General features: G+C 60.2%; 1 protein-coding gene across 3 annotated transcripts; it reads left to right on the plus strand.

Moving 5' to 3' along the window:
* The first annotated feature begins 128 nt into the window (after nucleotides 1–128).
* Nucleotides 129–17,961, plus strand: LOC102683418 (nuclear RNA export factor 1). 3 transcript variants are annotated; one of them, XM_069180240.1, is made up of 21 exons: nucleotides 130–326; nucleotides 3,570–3,780; nucleotides 3,891–4,020; nucleotides 6,168–6,251; nucleotides 6,603–6,707; nucleotides 6,792–6,872; nucleotides 7,517–7,586; nucleotides 7,680–7,768; nucleotides 8,133–8,240; nucleotides 8,369–8,478; nucleotides 12,402–12,438; nucleotides 12,776–12,844; nucleotides 13,607–13,662; nucleotides 13,851–13,958; nucleotides 14,498–14,556; nucleotides 15,020–15,135; nucleotides 15,249–15,291; nucleotides 15,709–15,781; nucleotides 15,875–16,057; nucleotides 16,140–16,200; nucleotides 17,596–17,961. In XM_069180240.1, exons 1-21 carry the CDS (start codon nucleotides 263–265, stop codon nucleotides 17,632–17,634), a joined length of 1,896 nt encoding a protein of 631 aa, XP_069036341.1. In that variant the 5' UTR covers nucleotides 130–262; the 3' UTR covers nucleotides 17,635–17,961. The 3 variants fall into 3 exon arrangements, with proteins under 3 accessions (XP_069036343.1, XP_069036341.1, XP_069036342.1); XM_069180241.1 differs by lacking the exon at nucleotides 130–326 and adding an exon at nucleotides 1,414–1,674; XM_069180242.1 differs by lacking the exons at nucleotides 8,369–8,478; nucleotides 12,402–12,438 and having other exon boundaries at nucleotides 129–326.
* The last annotated feature ends 228 nt before the right edge of the window (nucleotides 17,962–18,189 follow it).

Here is an 18,189-nt window from a genome sequence, read left to right on the forward strand (position 1 = left end):
CGCAGTATCCCGCACTCCACCTCCAGGGGGCGCCGCTCCGTCGCCCGTGGCCCCGAACCCCCCCCCCCCTCCTTTTCCCCGCCCCCTGTCACGTGACCCCCCCGCCCGGCTGTCTGAAGTTGGCGCGGGAGAGGCTCGCGCCGGGGGGTAACGGTCGCTCTCTGGAGCCCGGAATCACCTTGTTAATCAGCGACCATTATAATAATAAAAAATAAGTAAGTGAATAACGAATTTTAAGAAGTCATTGGCGACGGTGACGACGATGGCGTTCTTTCCCAAGTGGTACGAGGACTTCGCGGTGGTGAGGCGCAGGGACGCGGAGACAGGTACACGCGTGAGGAATGACTTGTGCTCGGTTAGTTTCGGACCTGTATCGCCCCACTCGTGTTTGTCACACACAGATGTGTCTGTCAGAGAGGCCCCCTCCCGAGCCGGGTTCAGAAACGGGGCTCACTCCGTCGCGCTGGCGTGAAACCCTCGGCACCCCCACTCCGCTAACAAACCCCACGATAATTCCTCCCCCGGGCGCCCGGTGGCGATTTGGTTTTGGCCGGGTTGAAGCGGGGACACGCGTGGGCCGTCTCGCTCGTGTCCGAGCGCCCACGTGAAACTGAGCTCCTTGCTACTCGTACGAAACACGTGCATCTAATTAGATAAGGGGTACAGGTCAGATCACACTGGGGGCTCCAGTCCAGTAGGACAGTCTGTTACACTGGGGGCTCCAGTCCAGTAGAAGTGTCTGTTTCACTGGGAGCTCCAGTCCCAGTCCAGTTACACTGGGAGCTCCAGTCCAGTAGAAGTGTCTGTTTCACTGGGAGCTCCAGTCCAGTAGGACAGTCTGTTTCACTGGGAGCTCCAGTCCAGTAGAAGTGTCTGTTTCACTGGGAGCTCCAGTCCCAGTACAGTTCCACTAGTATTGTTGGGCTCCTTGCTCCTGGTGCTGCTGGCGGTCCAGGAAGTGATGGAGTGCTCAGGCTCGGCTCTTGGTTCCTCAGGCAGCGCGGTGTCTGCCCCGGTCCTCCGGACCCCCCGGCCTTGTGGGCTTCCTCTCGGCCAGATCATGCGCCATCCCGGGCTTCCCCTGTGCCTCTGTCACTCGTGTCTTGTCAAATTCCCCGAAGCTGAATCTGCCCAACGCAAGGTTTACTGGTGGCCAGCCAGTGTCAGCTGGCGAAGCTGGAGAGCTCCGCAGTCATGATAGATGGCATCTGATTGCGGACGGACGCCCTGGGTTCTTGTGTGTTTTGTTATCACTGCGCACAGCCCCCCTCGGGTCTGAAAAGTGTTTTATACCTCAGCTACGCGACGCCAGCTCCCTGGAACCCCGCACCCTACCATATAGGGAGCCGGGCGTCCGTCCACACAGGAAGTGCGTCACCGGAAGCTGGCCGCTTGTAGTTCTGCGGGCTCGGGGCGGCGGAGACGTATTGCGCAAGCGCAGTGTTGATCTCCCAGCTTGTGTCGCCAAAGCACAGCGATCGCACTTGTGCGGGTAGAGGAAAGAAGCGCCGATCAGGACGTTTTTACAGTAGCGCGTCGGCTGGATTATTGCATGAGCACAGCAGGGTAGTCTTCTCGGGCCGTGCGAGTCTTCTCGGGAGCGATCGTGGGAGCTTTCTTTCGTGGAGTGCGTGGGGAGCATGGCGATGGCGGACGAGGGCCGGTACTATAGCGGTAAGTGATGGAGCTTCTCCCTGTCCAGCTCAGCCAAAATGGAGACCCGCGTCCTCCAGCTGGGGAGGCGAGGGCAGACTGCGGGCCGCCGAGATCTCAGGAAGGCGCCCTTCGTGACGCGCGGTGCGGGTTTGTTCTCGTCCTTTCGCGGATCGCGGCTCCGGTCCAGTCCGGTGCCGTGACGCGCTTTCAGCGGGAGGGCCAGTGTCGCAGGGCGCCTGTGCGTGCGTCTGTCTTCGTCCCCGTCCTCGCCTCGCAGTCGTGACGCCGACCCCGAGACCAGGAGACGGGCTGGGGAGAGCAGGTCGTTCCCGGGGCAGAGGGGACCCCCGCTCCGGCTGCTGTTCCCCTGTAGCTGCCCGGTGGTCGCACGGACCCCCGGTGGCGCAGAACAGCGGTCAGGCTGAAGTGTCGCCCCAGCCCCTCCGGTCCTGCGCGCTGCCGAGAGGACCCCAGGCTCCCGGCTCGGGATCGCTGCCGACCCCTCTCACCCTGACCGTCCTGTCTTTCCAGTCTCCCATCAGGAAAGATTAGGTCAGGTGGCACCAGGAGCACAAGGCAGACTCTCATTAATCACCTGCGTTGACCACTGGACATTACTTTAACTGTGTTATCAAAATTGAATGTTGATTATTTAGTTTACAGCCATAGTATTATGTGCAATAATAATGTTATCTGTATGTGGGTATTTATTATGGATAGTTTATTTATCATTTACAAGTATATATGTGTGGGATTATCACGTAGGGAGAGTTCTGACACCTTCTTGAAGTGCAATATATATTTTTTCTTTAATTTCTGAAATGTATGTCGTGTTTTATGTGTCTAGTATATGTGGCGTGTTTGTATGTATACAGTGTATGAACAACTCACCAAGTCAAATTCTTTGTAAGTGAACACTTACTTGGCCAATAAAGAGATCTTTTGATTCACCGATACTGTAGCACATCCATTAGTTATCCTGCTCCCAGAATGTGCAGGCGCTCGGGGCTGATCCAGTGACAGTGTATCACAGTGTCCACGGACAGCGCTGTTTCAGAGGGACAGGAGCTGCAGCAGTGTGAAGTCAACAAGCCGAAGGCCTGTGTGAAGTCAGTGTGCGAGTGTGAAGCACACTCCCTGCTTTAGAACATTTTCATACAGTAAAACCACTCGGATTCACACCCTTAGAATCGTGCACCACAGGGCGCTCATCCAGAGACTGGGACTGGACTGGACTGGACTGGACTGGGGTGCCCCCAGAGTGCTCGTCCTGTGTGATAGGGACTGGGACTGGACTGGAGTGCCCCCAGAGCGCTCGTCCTGTGTGATAGAGACTGGGACTGGACTGGACTGGAGTGCCCCCAGAGCACTCGTCCTGTGTGATAGAGACTGGGACTGGACTGGACTGGAGTGCCCCCAGAGCGCTCGTCCTGTGTGATAGAGACTGGCACTGGACTGGAGTGCCCCCAGAGCACTGGCCCTGTGTGATAGAGACTGGCACTGGACTGGACTGGAGTGCCCCCAGAGCACTGGCTCTGTGTGATAGAGACTGGGACTGGACTGGGACTGGACTGGAGTGCCCCCAGAGTGCTCATCCTGTGTGATAGAGACTGGGACTGGACTGGAGTGCCCCCAGAGCACTGGCCCTGTATGATAGAGACTGGGACTGGACTGGAGTGCCCCCAGAGCGCTCGTCCTGTGTGATAGAGACTGGGACTGGACTGGACTGGAGTGCCCCCAGAGCGCTCGTCCTGTGTGATAGAGACTGGCACTGGACTGGAGTGCCCAGGGTGGCAGTCCCCTCCAGGCTCTGGAAGTCCCCTGGCACTCCAGGAGGTGTGTCTGAGGCTGTGTGGGGAACAGGCCTGTGGTTGTCTGTTGTCGCTGACGCTCTCCCCTTCCCTGCCCTCCAGAGCATGACGACCGAGTCGGGGGCCCCACGTTCCGCAACAAGAAGGGCCGGGGGCCGTTCCGCGGCCGCATGCACATGGACCAGCTCGCGCGGCCGCGGCACCGCGGGGGGGCCTCCGGCCTGGGGCCCCGGGCGCGCCTGGAGGACGACGACGGGGACGTGGCCATGAACGACAGCACGCAGGACAGCGCCGGCGCCGCGGCCAGGAGATAGTGAGTGTCTTCCTGTCCGCCGGGGGGCAGCGCCCCGGCTCGACCCGGGCGGTCTCGGCCTCGCGTGTCGACCGGGAACTGCGTCTGACGCTGTCGCTGTGTCTCTCCAGCAACCCCTACGGCGGGCGGCCCAACCGCCGTGGAGACGAACGCTACGATCGCGACAGGGGCGGTGGGAACGCTGGGGTGTACCGGCCCGGCCGAGGGGCCCCTCCCCGCAAGAGCTGGTTCAAAATGACTGTGAGTACCCCACACCCCCACAGAGACCTGACTGTGAGGACCCCACACCCCCACAGAGACCTGACTGTGAGGACCCCTGTCCCACACCCCCACAGAGACCTGACTGTGAGGACCCCACACCCCCACAGAGACCTGACTGTGAGGACCCCTGTCCCACACCCCCACAGAGACCTGACTGTGAGGACCCCTGTCCCACACCCCCACAGAGACCTGACTGTGAGGACCCCACACCCCCACAGAGACCTGACTGTGAGGACCCCTGTCCCACACCCCCACAGAGACCTGACTGTGAGTACCCCTGTCCCACACCCCCACAGTGAGGACCCCTGTCCCACACCCCCACAGAGACCTGACTGTGAGTACCCCTGTCCCACACCCCCACAGTGAGGACCCCTGTCCCACACCCCCACAGTGAGGACCCCTGTCCCACACCCCCACAGAGACCTGACTGTGAGGACCCCACAGAGACCTGACTGTGAGGACCCCATAGAGACCTGACTGTGAGGACCCCATAGAGACCTGACTGTGAGGACCCCACAGAGACCTGACTGTGAGGACCCCTGTCCCACACCCCCACAGAGACCTGACTGTGAGGACCCCTGTCCCACACCCCCACAGTGAGGACCCCTGTCCCACACCCCCACAGAGACCTGACTGTGAGGACCCCACAGAGACCTGACTGTGAGGACCCCACAGAGACCTGACTGTGAGGACCCCACAGAGACCTGACTGTGAGGACCCCACACCCCCACAGAGACCTGACTGTGAGGACCCCTGTCCCACACCCCCACAGAGACCTGACTGTGAGGACCCCACACCCCCACAGAGACCTGACTGTGAGTACCCCTGTCCCACACCCCCACAGTGAGGACCCCTGTCCTACACCCCCACAGAGACCTGACTGTGAGGACCCCACAGAGACCTGACTGTGAGGACCCCACAGAGACCTGACTGTGAGGACCCCTGTCCCACACCCCCACAGAGACCTGACTGTGAGGACCCCACACCCCCACAGAGACCTGACTGTGAGTGTCCCACACCCCCACAGTGAGGACCCCTGTCCCACACCCCCACAGAGACCTGACTGTGAGGACCCCACAGAGACCTGACTGTGAGGACCCCACAGAGACCTGACTGTGAGGACCCCTGTCCCACACCCCCACAGAGACCTGACTGTGAGGACCCCACACCCCCACAGAGACCTGACTGTGAGTGTCCCACACCCCCACAGTGAGTACCCCTGTCCCACACCCCCACAGGGACCTGACTGTGAGGACCCCTGTCCCACAGCCCCACAGAGACGTGACTGAGAATCCCCTGTCCCACACCCCAACACCCCCACGGCCCTGTAGCTCAGAGACCTGACTGCGAGTACCCCTGTCCCACACCCCCACAGCACCACAGGCCCTGTAGCTCAGAGACCTGACTGCGAGTACCCCTGTCCCACACCCCCACAGCACCACAGGCCCTGTAGCTCAGAGACCTAACTGAGAGTACCCCTGTCCTACACCCCCACACCCCCACAGGCCCTGTAGCTCAGAGACCTGACTGCGAGTACCCCTGTCCTACACCCCCACACCCCCACAGGCCCTGTAGCTCAGAGACCTGACTGCGAGTACCCCTGTCCCACACCCCCACAGGCCCTGTAGCTCAGAGACCTGACTGCGAGTACCCCTGTCCCACACCCCCACACCCCCACACCCCCACAGCACCACAGGCCCTGTAGCTCAGAGACCTGACTGCGAGTACCCCTGTCCCACACCCCCACAGCACCACAGGCCCTGTAGCTCAGAGACCTGACTGCGAGTACCCCTGTCCCACACCCCCACAGCACCACAGGCCCTGTAGCTCAGAGACCTGACTGCGAGTACCCCTGTCCCACACCCCCACAGCACCACAGGCCCTGTAGCTCAGAGACCTGACTGCGAGTACCCCTGTCCCACACCCCCACAGCACCACAGGCCCTGTAGCTCAGAGACCTGACTGCGAGTACCCCTGTCCCACACCCCCACAGGCCCTGTGGCTCAGAGACCTGACTGCGAGTACCCCTGTCCCACACCCCCACACCCCCACAGCCCCACAGGGCTCAGTCACTCACTGGGGGGCACAGAGGCCAGAGCTTCAGATCCTTCTGCCTTCTTCTCCAGATCCCGTATGGAAAGAAGTACGACAAGACCTGGCTCATCACGGCCCTGCAGAACTTGTGCACGGTGCCCTTCACCCCAGTGCAGGTAGGCGTGCCGGGGGTGAGAGTCACGTGTGTCTCGTCACGGCTCGCTGTGGACATCCTGTCGCACCTCGCCTGCAGCCTCTGTGTCACTGTGCAGAGGAAGGGTGACCAGCTGGCCGCAGGCCCTCTCGCCCCCTTGGTCAGCTTAGATAATGACCTTTCCGAACACGGGAGGGAGCTGTGGGGAGTTCTGCACCGGCCGGGGTCCTGGGCCGTCCGTAGGGTGGAGTTAGGGTTGGGTGAGGAGGTGTGTGGAAGGGGACACTGTCAGGAATCACCAGTGTTTTCTCCAGGAATCGGGCCCTAACTCCTGGCACCCCCCCCCCAACTCACTGCCCCCCTCTCTCCTCAGTACCACTGCGAGGGCAACAAAGCCATGTTCTATATAGAGGACGCTACCACGGCCAACGCCCTGTCCAAGGTGTCGCGCAAGATCACGGACACCGACGGGTACAAGGTAGGTGCTGTCCGCAGGCCCGCCTCTCGGGGAGACTGCCGGCCCCCCCCGCTGACTCAGCCGCTGTCTGACTGCTGCTTACAGGTCTCCGTCATCATGAACCCCTCCCCGCCCCCCCCCAGCATCCAGAGCGAGCTCAAGCCCGAGGACCTGGAGCACATGAAGGTGAGGCGCGCTGGCACCCTGAGAGCCAGGCCTGGGGGGCAGGCTGGTGTGACTGGTGGGTGGGGCCAGGAGACAGGGACAGGTGGGCGGAGCTCGGGCTGGGAGAGGCAGGCTGGTGGGCAGGGCTGGTGTGACCTGTGGGCGGGGCTCGGGCTGGGAGAGACAGGCTGGTGGGCAGGGCTGGTGTGACCTGTGGGCGGGGCTCGGGCTGGGAGTCGGGCTGGTGTGACTGGTGGGCGGGGCTTGGGCTGGTGGGCAGGGCTGGTGTGATGGGTGGGTGGAGCTTGGGCTGGGAGCCGGGCTGGTGTGACGGGTGGGCGGAGCTTGGCCTGGGAGTTGGGCTGGTGGGCAGGGCTCGGGCTGGGAGTCGGGCTGGTGGGCAGGGCTGGTGTGACGGGTGGGCGGAGCCAGGAGACAGGGATGGGTGGGCATATCTTGGGCTGGGAGAGGCAGGCTGGTGTGACTGGTGGACGGGGCTTGGGCTGGGAGAGGCAGGCTGGTGTGACTGGTAGACATGGCCAGGAGACAGGGACTGTTGGGTGGGTGTTTGGGCTGGGGGATGGGAGACAGACAGACTACGTGCTTACCTGCACACACACAGCGAGGGCTCAGTGCAGACTGAGAGTATTTCTGTCCTTTTTCAGCAATGCATGAGCAAACGTTTTGATGCACCCCAGCAAGCGCTTGACTTGAACAGCATCCGGACAGACCCAGGTACGTACTGCACACCCAGCGCTGTGTCAGAGCTGCGTTCCGGTGAGGTCATCGCGCGTCTCTGCAAGATACTCACGACTTCCTCTCTCTCAGACCTGCTGTCCCACAACATCGAGGTCATCCTGAACAGGAAGAACTGCATGCAGGCTGTCAACAAGATCATCGAGGAGAACATTCCAGAGGTAACCGACACCAGCAGGCGCGTGACCGCGCCCAGCCCGGGGGAAGAGGGGGAGAGGGAGGGAGGGAGGGAGGGAGGGAGGGCTGCTTCGTAACCGGAACAGCTGCAGAGCCTGAGGGAGTGGGCGTCTCGTCCACACGAGGGCTCCTGCGCTGCAGACTCGTTAAAACCAGCGCCCAGACACTCGCTCGCTCGCACAGCCCCCCTGTCACCGAGCTGCCTGATCGCAGGCCACAGCTCTCCCAGTTCGCCCCTGAGAGACGGCGCGCTCCTCCCCCCCGGGTCCCGCGTCCTCGCCCCGCTCGGGAAAGAGTGCGGATGGCGAGACCAGCTAACGGCGCCTCGTCCTCGTCTCTCTCTCCCAGCTCGTCTCCCTCAATCTGAGTAACAACCGGCTCTACAAGCTGGACGACATGGCCGAGCTGGTGGGCAGGGTGCCCACGCTGAAGATCCTCAACCTGTCGCACAACGAGGTGAGCCCCTCCTCCGCTCCGCTCCTCGCCACGTGCCGCGCCTGAAGCGCTGGATTCTGCCCTAACTCCTTGTGCGTGCGCGTGCGTGCGTGTGTGCGTGCGTGCCTGTGCGCCTGTGTGCCCCGCAGCTGAAGACGGAGCGCGAGCTGGACAAGATCAAGGGGTTCAAGCTGGAGGAGCTGTGGCTGGACCGCAACCCCCTGTGCAACCACTTCAAGGACCAGTCCACCTACATCAGGTCAGTGCGCCGCCGGGCAGGGGCCGCGGGGCGGGGCGGGGGGGCGGGGGGGTGGGGTTCGTGCAGGGGGGCACCAGCTGGCCAGAACCAGTGCTGTTCTGTGCCCACTGGCCCACAGACACCCCGACCTGGGGAGAACAGGGGAGGAGAGGAGGCCAGGCGACGGGCTGGTCCGGACCCACAGGGAGAGTGCTTGGCTCCCATGGGGCTCTGCTGTGACTACAGGCTGGATGATTGGCACTCTGTGACCCCGCCCTCAGGAGCGCGTCCTGGCGACTGTGCCCATGGAGACCAGGCGGCAGGGGGCTGCTGTCTTGTTCCTTTACTGTCTGGCTCTGAGTTGCTCCAGGTCTGAGAGACTCAACCCTGATGCAGCGCGCGGCTCCCACAGAGACAGGGCCCTGGCCGAGGAGTCCAGGGCTGCTGGGGGGCTCCTGCTTCGCCTCTGAGCTAGGGAGCCTGTACCCCCAGTCACAGAGGGGACCTGGGGCCTGTACCCCCAGTCACAGAGGGGACCTGGGGCCTGTGGGGCCTGTACCCCCAGTCACAGAGGGGACCTGGGGCCTGTGGGGCCTGTACCCCCAGTCACAGAGGGGACCTGGGGCCTGTGGGGTCTGTGAACTGAATGATACAGGGGACCTGGGGCCTGTGGGGCCTGTACCCCCAGTCACAGAGGGGACCTGGGGCCTGTGGGGTCTGTGAACTGAATGATACAGGGGACCTGGGGCCTGTGGGGCCTGTACCCCCAGTCACAGAGGGGACCTGGGGCCTGTACCCCCAGTCACAGAGGGGACCTGGGGCCTGTGGGGTCTGTGAACTGAATGATACAGGGGACCTGGGGCCTGTGGGGCCTGTACCCCCAGTCACAGAGGGGACCTGGGGCCTGTACCCCCAGTCACAGAGGGGACCTGGGGCCTGTGGGGTCTGTGAACTCCAAGACTTGGGTCCTTAGACAGGGGGCCTGTGGCAGGCGAAGTCTGCATCACCAAGGAGAGAGTCACAGGCCTCCTGCTGACGCCCCGCACAGCAGGGAGCATCGCGATGAAGACTGAACCCCAACTCTCCAGAGTCCTGAAGCGCCCCCGTGTGTGTGTGAGAGTGTGCTTGCCTGTGGCTGTTCCGCGTCCCTGTCCGCGTCCGTCTCCCCCCGCTGGTCCCGGCTCCTTGCTCCGCGGCAGTGTCGGTGTTCAGGGCCGCAGTGTGAGCGCCGCGCCCTCCGCAGCGCCGCCAGGCCGAGCCGCGCCCCCGCGCCGCGCCGCTCCGGGAGACTGCGCGCACAGTGAGGAACGACGGGGCTCCTGCACCCGGAGCGCCGTTTCCTCTTCCGGGAAACTGGTTTTTTTCCTTTGACCTCTTGGAACGAGCGGCGTTTTTGGAGCAGAGCGGGAAAGGCCCCTCCCGGCCCTCTCTCTGGGGTCCTGCGGTGCGATTGGCCAGTGACGAAGGCTGGTTAGCCAGTGACGGGTAAGATCCCTCCTCGAGCCGGAGCCTCTGGGACGACCTAAGACAGGCACAGCCGTGCAGCTGGCCGCCAGCGCGCCCCGCCCCCCCCGGGGTCCAGAGAGCAGGGCGGGAGGCCGGCCGGGGCGTGTGGCCCCCAGGGAGCAGCGTCCACGACCGTCGCCAGTTCGGACCAGCCTGCCCGGCTGTCGGGCTTCCCCAGCGGGCGTCGCAGTCGCGGGCGCCCCTCGTGCGCGCCAGTGCTTTTCTGTAGCCTGCCGCCTCCCCCAGAGCCAGGCTGGGTCCCGCTGGGTCCCGCGTGTCGGCAACGTTTCGCCTCGAAGCAGGAAGGAAGCAGGCGGCGAAGCTCAGTGCCATCCGTAAAGGGGCACAGTTTTTCCCTCTGGGTGAAAAACCTCCAGTTGGTAGGACGAGCAAATACACATCCTGCTTTTCATTAAGACAGCCGAAAGAACTCAAGCCTGACTTTGCAGGAGCTTCCTTTCCAAACTGTCGCTGAGCCAGCTCCCGACAAGAGCGCGCTGCCCGTATCCCGGGGGTGCGGTCAGGCAGTCAGCCGGGGTGACGGGTGGGGCTCGGCCTGCCGGTGCTGAGAGGGTGCAGCGCTCGCCAGTCTGTGGGACCCTACTCCTCTCTTGCCTCTCCCTTTCGGCCACCTGTGCCCTCTTCCCCTATTCTCCATCTGCAGAAGAGCTCCCCTCCTCTCTGTCCGGACAGAGGGGTATCATACTTCTTGCGCTGTGTGAGATGTGAGCTGTGGTTGCCTTTTCTCTGTCCTCCTGCCTCTGTCTTTGTAGAAGTCATCTTTTTTAAAAGCCCCGCCCCTCTCCAGCGGGCCTTCCTGTAAAGCTCCGCCCCTCCAGTGTGTCTCTGTAAAGCCCCGCCCCTCTCATGTAGGCGGTTTCTTCGAAGCTCCGCCCCTTTCTTGACTGCAGTCTGTAGAGCTCTGCCCTTTCCTGTGTGCTGTCTGTAAGGCTCCACCCTCTCCCTTATCCTACCTGCAAAGATCCACAGCCTTCTCTTGCATGCTGTCTGTAAACTCTACCTGTGTTTTGTCCTGTGTCTAGAAGACTTCATTCCACCAGCTATGCCCCTGTCTCTCATCACACACCTTCGCTCTGTGGGCCTCACCGCAGATCACGCTGTCCTGTTAACGACCCAGCTGTCTGGCTCTGCCTGCTCGGCCTGCTGCCACTGTGGCGTGTGTGTGACTGCACGTGTCTGTGATCAGAACAGGTCACCCACCCGGCTTCCTGTTCTCTGACATCGTCCATTAGACCCAGCTGACCAGTGTTCCTTGCTCAGCCTACGGCTCTTGTCTAGCCCAGTGATTCTCCTCTCTGGCCACTGTGAAGCCCCCAGGGCCTACAGCTCTCCCAGCAGCCAGGCCTTAAGTAGCAGTACGAGTCACATACAGAGTCTGGAGGGGGATCAGCTGCTGTAGAGTCTCAGCTGGACGTCTACTCAGAAGGACATAGCACAAAGGGGTTCAGTCCTTTACTCGGGCAGAGCTGGGGGACCCCGCTGGGTACCTCCTGGTCTAAGAAGACCGGACCTGAACACCGGACCAGCTGTCCTCCTGGTCTGACAGGACCGGACCTGAACACCGGGCCGGCTGTCCTCCTGGTCTGACAGGACCGGACCTGAACACTGGACCGGCTGTCCTCCTGGTCTGACAGGACCGGACCTGACCCACTGGGCCATCTGGCCCTGAATTTGCATTGTGCAGTCCAGCAGTGGAGAGCCAGTGGCTGCCACCCTCTGCTGTGGCCGAGGGAAGTTGGTTGTCTGGAGAATCATGGGTCTAGAGGCCCTGATAACCGTGACCCCCGATAACAGTAGCGCCCTGTCGTTGTGTGAGCCCCGCCCCTCCCCTGCCCCTCTCTGTGTGGTGTGTTGCTGCGTGTGGGGAAGGTGAGTAGGAGCTGGGTAAGTAGATCGCAGGTGGGGGGGGGTGGAGTGGAGTGTGAGACCTGCGCTGTGCCGGGCGATTCAGTCCCCCGGCGGGCCGGGCCGGTCCGGTCCGGTCCTGACAGGGCAGGTCCCACACGCGCTGGGGGCTGTACTGCAGGGGCAGATGGAGATAACCGGGGCAGGTCATACGGGGGGGCGCGTGTGCAGCGAGGCAGCTGGTCTTTGTGCTGAGAGTGCCTGTTCCACCACCACAAACTAACACAGCCCCCGGCAGCAGTGGGCGCGGCCCGAGGTAAGTTCCCACGGCCCCAGCCCTTCTCCCCCCTAGCCCCCCGTCTGCTTTGTACACGCAGGGGCGCCCCCTCCAGGAAGGCGGGGGAATCGGCGACTGCTCGCCCATGCAGGCGGTCAGAGACGAGCCCGTGGCCGCGGGGGAGGGGGAGGGGGGGTGGACGAACGGACGTACGGAGGCATCGGGCTTCTGTGGGCGTGGCGCCGAGAGCGAGTGCTTTACACTGTTCTCTTCTCTTCTCTTGAATGTCCGACAGCGCTGTCAGGGAGAGGTTCCCCAGGCTGCTGAAGCTGGTAAGACCCACTTTGTCTGTCTTTGCGTTCGGTAGTTAGTGACGGCAGAGGGCTGGCCGGCCGTAGCTGTGTGTGCAGAATCCCTCCGGACACTGGCGAGCGCCCGGAGTCTCTCCAGGCTTCACCCTGGGGCTCTTGTCCGATCGCTAGCTGGAGCGGGCCTCATGTCCACATGCCCACATGTCCAGATCTGCGTCTGGCTTTTCTTGAAGCTCTCTGCCAGGCTGTCGGGGCAGCGAGTGGATATTTCTTACTCACAGTGTTCCTCTTCCTTCCTCTCTTCCACCCCGTGTCCTTATTTCCTCTCCCCTGTCTCTCTGGCCCTCTGTCTTCCCAGGATGGCCATCTCCTGCCCCGCCCCATCGCCTTCGATGTGGAGGCCCCCACCACACTACCACCCTGCAAGGTAACCTGCAGGAATCCAATATTGGACATCATGTCTCGGTATCGGCACACCTGGGGACGCAGCTCTCCTCTCTCACCTGTCTGACGTGTGTCTGCTGGGGACAGAGCTCTCCTCTCTCACCTGTCTGACGTGTGTCTGCTGGGGACGCAGCTCTCCTCTCTCACCTGTCTGACATGTGTCTGCTGGGGACAGAGCTCTCCTCTCTCACCTGTCTGACGTGTGTCTGCTGGGGACGCAGCTCTCCTCTCTCACCTGTCTGACGTGTGTCTGCTGGAGACGCAGCTCTCCTCTCTCACCTGTCTGACGTGTGTCTGCTGGGGACACAGCTCTCCTCTCTCACCTGTCTGACGTGTGTCTGCTGGGGACGCAGCTCTCCTCTCTCACCTGTCTGACGTGTGTCTGCTGGGGACGCAGCTCTCCTCTCTCACCTGTCTGACGTGTGTCTGCTGGGGACGCAGCTCTCCTCTCTCACCTGTCTGACGTGTGTCTGCTGGAGACGCAGCTCTCCTCTCTCACCTGTCTGACGTGTGTCTGCTGGAGACGCAGCTCTCCTCTCACCTGTCTGACGTGTGTCTGCTGGAGACGCAGCTCTCCTCTCTCACCTGTCTGACGTGTGTCTGCTGGGGACGCAGCTCTCCTCTCTCACCTGTCTGACGTGTGTCTGCTGGAGACGCAGCTCTCCTCTCTCACCTGTCTGACGTGTGTCTGCTGGGGACACAGCTCTCCTCTCTCACCTGTCCTCCTTGCTCTCTCCCCCCTCAGGGCAGTTACTTCGGTTCGGATGAAGTCAAGTGTCTGATCCTGCATTTCCTGCAGCAGTAAGTGTACCAGCGGCGCTGTGTGTGGTGGTGTGCTTGCATGCCGTGTCCACACTGTGTGCAGTGGACCTTGTGTTCCGATGCCATGTGTCTAATAGCTTGGGCAGGGCAGGGAGAGTCCGTGTTTCAGGGAGTTCTTCCTCTCTCCCTACTGTAGTGTGTAATAACGAGAGTCCTCTCTCCCCCAGGTACTACAGTGTGTATGACACAGCTGACAGACAGCCCCTCCTGGATGCCTATCACGACGGGGCCTCGTTCTCCATCAGCATCCCGAACTCCTCCCAGAACCCCTCCAGGTACAGCTACATGTCCCGCTGCCAGCCCTGCAGGGGGCGCTGGTGCACTGAGGGCAAAGACCCTGTGGAGAGCAGCGCTCGGGCCTCAGGGCGGATAAGGGGCTCCCCAGCGAGTCACAGGGGGCGCTGGTGCACTGAGGGCAAAGACCCTGTGGAGAGCAGCACTCGGGCCTCAGGGCAGATAAGGGGCTCCCCAGCGAGTCACAGGGAGGCGCTAGTGCGCTGTGGACAAGGCCTTGCTGAAGTCTTGCAGGCAAAACATTTCATTTTTAAGCAAGACTCGTAGAATCGCAGGCAGGCAGAGGGAACTAGCTGAGCACTCCAGAGTCTTCCCAGCTCAGCACGGTTCTGCCCCAGGAGAGGGGCAGCTTGCTTTACAAGTGTTTCCCAGTCCTGTCGTTGTTATTAAGTCAGTGAAGGGTTTGACTGTGTAACTGAGGGCTCGGCTGTACCAGCGCGGGGAACCTCTGCTTTAAAATGACTGCCTGCCTCCCAGAAGGGCTGCGTGTGGTGTGAGCGCGTGTGTGCTCGTGTTGCAGGAGCAGTCTGGGCGACTACCTGAAGGACAGCCGCAACATCAAGAGGCTGAAGGACCCCAGTGAGTACCCTTTCACCTTTCACCCCTCACCCCTCACCCCAGAGCAGGGCTGCGTCAGGACCGCCCCTGGTTGTTCTTTTAGAATAGGTTGCTGTACTCTGAGACCGGTTTTTAAACAGGTCTTTTGCGTGATCAGCATACAGGTCGTTATTGTGAAAGACAGTGTGTTCCTACGTGCACACATGGAAGTTTAAATTAAAAAAAGGAACACGTATTGTTAAAAGTGTAAATCCCCACATAAGAAAAAACACAGTAAATGGTAGTGAGATTTCTTGAAAACATTTTGCAGTTTTGCAGCAGACAGTAAGAACTAAAAACTGTGGGTTCGGAGTGGGTGTTTATGGGCGGAGAACAGCGTGTTACAGTGCATCAGGGCAGTACAGTGCTGATGTGCTCTGTGTGACCCCAGGCTCATATTTGAGTGTGCGCTGCTTAATGAGTCCTCCCTGCCCCTCTCCCCCAGCCATGCGGTTCCGCCTGCTGAAGCACACAAGGTTAAACGTGGTGGCTTTCCTGAATGAGCTCCCCAAGACACAGCATGACATCAACTGCTTCGTGGTGGACGTCAACACCTACACGGTGAGCAGACCCCCTGTCGCCCCCCCAGAGAATCACCCACTTCTCTCTTTCTGCCAGCATCCTGCCTCCGAAGGTCAACGATTAAACTGTTTACCTCTTCTCTTCTTTTACAGAACACATTGCTGTCCTTCACAGTCAGCGGGGTGTTTAAAGAAGGTGTGTGTTCGATTCACTTGTTTCACTGAACAAGGGAGGGTAGAGCAGTCGGGAGTCTGCAGGCTTCGTTTGTTACTAATGTAAATAATAATCAGACTCCACTGACGGAGCAGTCTGAGACACTGCAGGCTGGACTGGACTGGACTGGCTGGACTGGGATTATAATCAGACTCCATTGACACTGACAGAGGAGTCTGAGACACTCCAGGCTGGACTGGACTGGCTGGACTGGGAGCTGGATTAGTTCTTCACTGGGATTATACTCAGACTCCACTGACACTGACAGAGCAGTCTGAGACACTGCAGGCTGGACTGGACTGGGAGCTAGATTAGTTCTTCATCAGACTCCACTGACACTGACGGAGCAGTCAAAGACGCTGCAGGCTGTAGTGACCCTGTTTCTCTCTCCTCTCTCAGTGGATGGAAAGTCCAGAGACTCTGTCAGAGCCTTCTCCAGAGCATTCATCGCAGTACCTGCAGGAAACGCGGGGTGAGTTCCCTCCCTCTCTGTGCTGATCGAGAGAGTTCAGGGTTGCCCCTCTTGTCCAGGCTGTGCAGAGTGACTCTCGCTCTCTCTCTGCAGGCTCTGCATAGTGAACGACCAGCTCTTCGTGAGGAACGCCACGACGGAAGAAATCCGCAAGGCGTTCGCCACACCGGCGCCCACGCCCTCCAGCAGCCCGGTGCCCACGCTGTCCGCTGCCCAGCAGGAGATGCTGAACGCCTTCTCCCTGCAGTCGGGCATGAACCTGGAGTGGTCTCAGAAGTGCGTATCTGCAGCAGGACACGCAGTGTGACGCGGTGTGCTCCTCCCGGTGAATAACGCTCTGACTGTGTGTCTGTTCCAGGTGTCTCCAGGACAACGAGTGGGACTTCAGCAGAGCCGCACACATCTTCACACAGCTGAAAGTGAGTCTGTCCCTCCCTGTGCTGAAATAATAATAATAATAATTAATAATAATTACTTACACTTATATAGCGCTTTTCTGGACACTCCACTCAAAGCGCTTTACAGGTAATGGGGATCCCCTCCACCACCACCAATGTGCAGCATCCACCTGGATGATGCGATGGCAGCCATAGTGCACCAGAACCCTCACCACACATCAGCTATCAGTGGGGAGGAGAGCAGAGTGATGAAGCCAATTCATAGAGGGGGATTATTAGGAGGCCATGATTAGTAAGGGCCAATTGGAAATTTGGCCAGGACACCGGGGTTACACCCCTACTCTTTTCGAGAAGCGCCCTGGGATTTTTAATGACCACAGAGAGTCAGGACCTCGGTTTTACGTCTCATCCGAAGGACGGCGCCTGTTTACAGTATAGTGTCCCCGTCACTATACTGGGGCATTAGGACCCACATGGACCGCAGGGTGAGCGCCCCCCACTGGCCCCACTAACACCTCTTCCAGCAGCAACCTTAGTTAAATAAGAGTCCTCTGTCTCTCCCTCTCTCCCTGACCCCTGCGTGCCTCCTCTCTCTCTCTCTCCCCCCTCTGCCTGACCCCTGCGTGCCTCCTCTCTCTCTCTCTGCCTGACCCCTGCGTGCCTCCTCCTCTCTCTCTCTCCCCCCTCTGCCTGACCCCCGTGTGCCTCCTCCTCTCTCTCTCTCTCTGTCTGACCCCTGCGTGCCTCCTCCTCTCTCTCTCTCTGCCTGACCCCCGTGTGCCTCCTCCTCTCTCTCTCTCTCCCTGACCCCTGCGTGCCTCCTCCTCTCTCTCTCTCCCTGACCCCTGCGTGCCTCCTCCTCTCTCTCTCTCTGCCTGACTCCTGCGTGCCTCCTCCTCTCTCTCTCTCTGCCTGACTCCTGCGTGCCTCCTCCTCTCTCTCTCTCTGCCTGACCCCTGCGTGCCTCCTCCTCTCTCTCTCTCTGCCTGACCCCTGCGTGCCTCCTCCTCTCTCTCTCTCCCCCCCTCTGCCTGACCCCTGCGTGCCTCCTCCTCTCTCTCTCTCTGCCTGACTCCCGTGTGCCTCCTCCTCTCAATTCAATTCAATTCAAGGTGCTTTATTAGCATGACCGAGGGGTACAATCAGTGTTGCCAAAGCAAATAAAAATAATAAAATTAACATGGAACAAAACAAAAAATAGAAGTAAAATAAAATCTACAGACATGTTACAGACATTTACAACAAAGACATATTATATAATAATATATAATTCTCTCTCTGCCTGACCCCTGCGTGCCTCCTCCTCTCTCTCTCTCTCCTTGACCCCTGCGTGCCTCCTCTCTCTCTCTCTCCCCCCTCTGCCTGACCCCTGTGTGCCTCCTCTCTATCTGACTCACGCTCTCTCTCTCTCTCCAGGCTCAAGACAAGATCCCTCCAGCTGCTTTCATGAAATGAAGAGGAGAAGGGTGTTGTAAATGATGACTGTGGTCGTGACACCACAGCATGAAGAAATGGAACTACGTCCTGTTGTTTTTATATTACCTTTTCGTTTTTTAAAAAAACCTTCCCTGAACAGAACTGTTGACTGTGAACCTGTGACCTCAGCAAAAGCTTCAGTACAGGCCTGCCCCGGCCTGTGTGTAGATACTCACCCTTACCGCTGTTAAACAGCCAGTCTCCCCGGCAGACCTGGCGCTCGGAGTTTCCTGCGTTTTGGCTTTAATAGTGTGATTTTATAAGTGCACATCTTGAACAGAAATAAAAGAAACTGAGAAATGGAAAGCAGAGGCTGTGTGCTGGTGATTTTATCTGAGGTGAACGTCTGAAGTGGCCCGTTGTACAGTTGCACAAAGGTGAAAAGTGCAGTGCGCACAAGTGTGCAGAATCCTTGCGCTGCAGAGCAGGAACACCAGCTGAGGGCAGCAGAGGATCCTGCGAGGACAGATGAGAAGCAAACACAGCAGAGCTGGATATCTGATGGTGTTTGAGTGAGTCTGTGGGTCGTGCGGA

This window comes from Lepisosteus oculatus, chromosome 18 (assembly GCF_040954835.1).
Source record: "Lepisosteus oculatus isolate fLepOcu1 chromosome 18, fLepOcu1.hap2, whole genome shotgun sequence".
NCBI lineage: Eukaryota > Metazoa > Chordata > Actinopteri > Semionotiformes > Lepisosteidae > Lepisosteus > Lepisosteus oculatus.

Excerpts from the sequence above, each read along its gene's own strand:
- LOC102683418 (XM_069180240.1), top strand. The coding sequence starts at position 263 with ATGGCGTTCTTTCCCAAGTGGTACGAGGACTTCGCGGTGGTGAGGCGC. Across the intron at positions 12,439-12,775 it reads TCCCCAGGCTGCTGAAGCTG|GATGGCCATCTCCTGCCCCG; the intron begins GTAAGACCCACT and ends CTGTCTTCCCAG. Across the intron at positions 14,557-15,019 it reads CAAGAGGCTGAAGGACCCCA|CCATGCGGTTCCGCCTGCTG; the intron begins GTGAGTACCCTT and ends CCTCTCCCCCAG.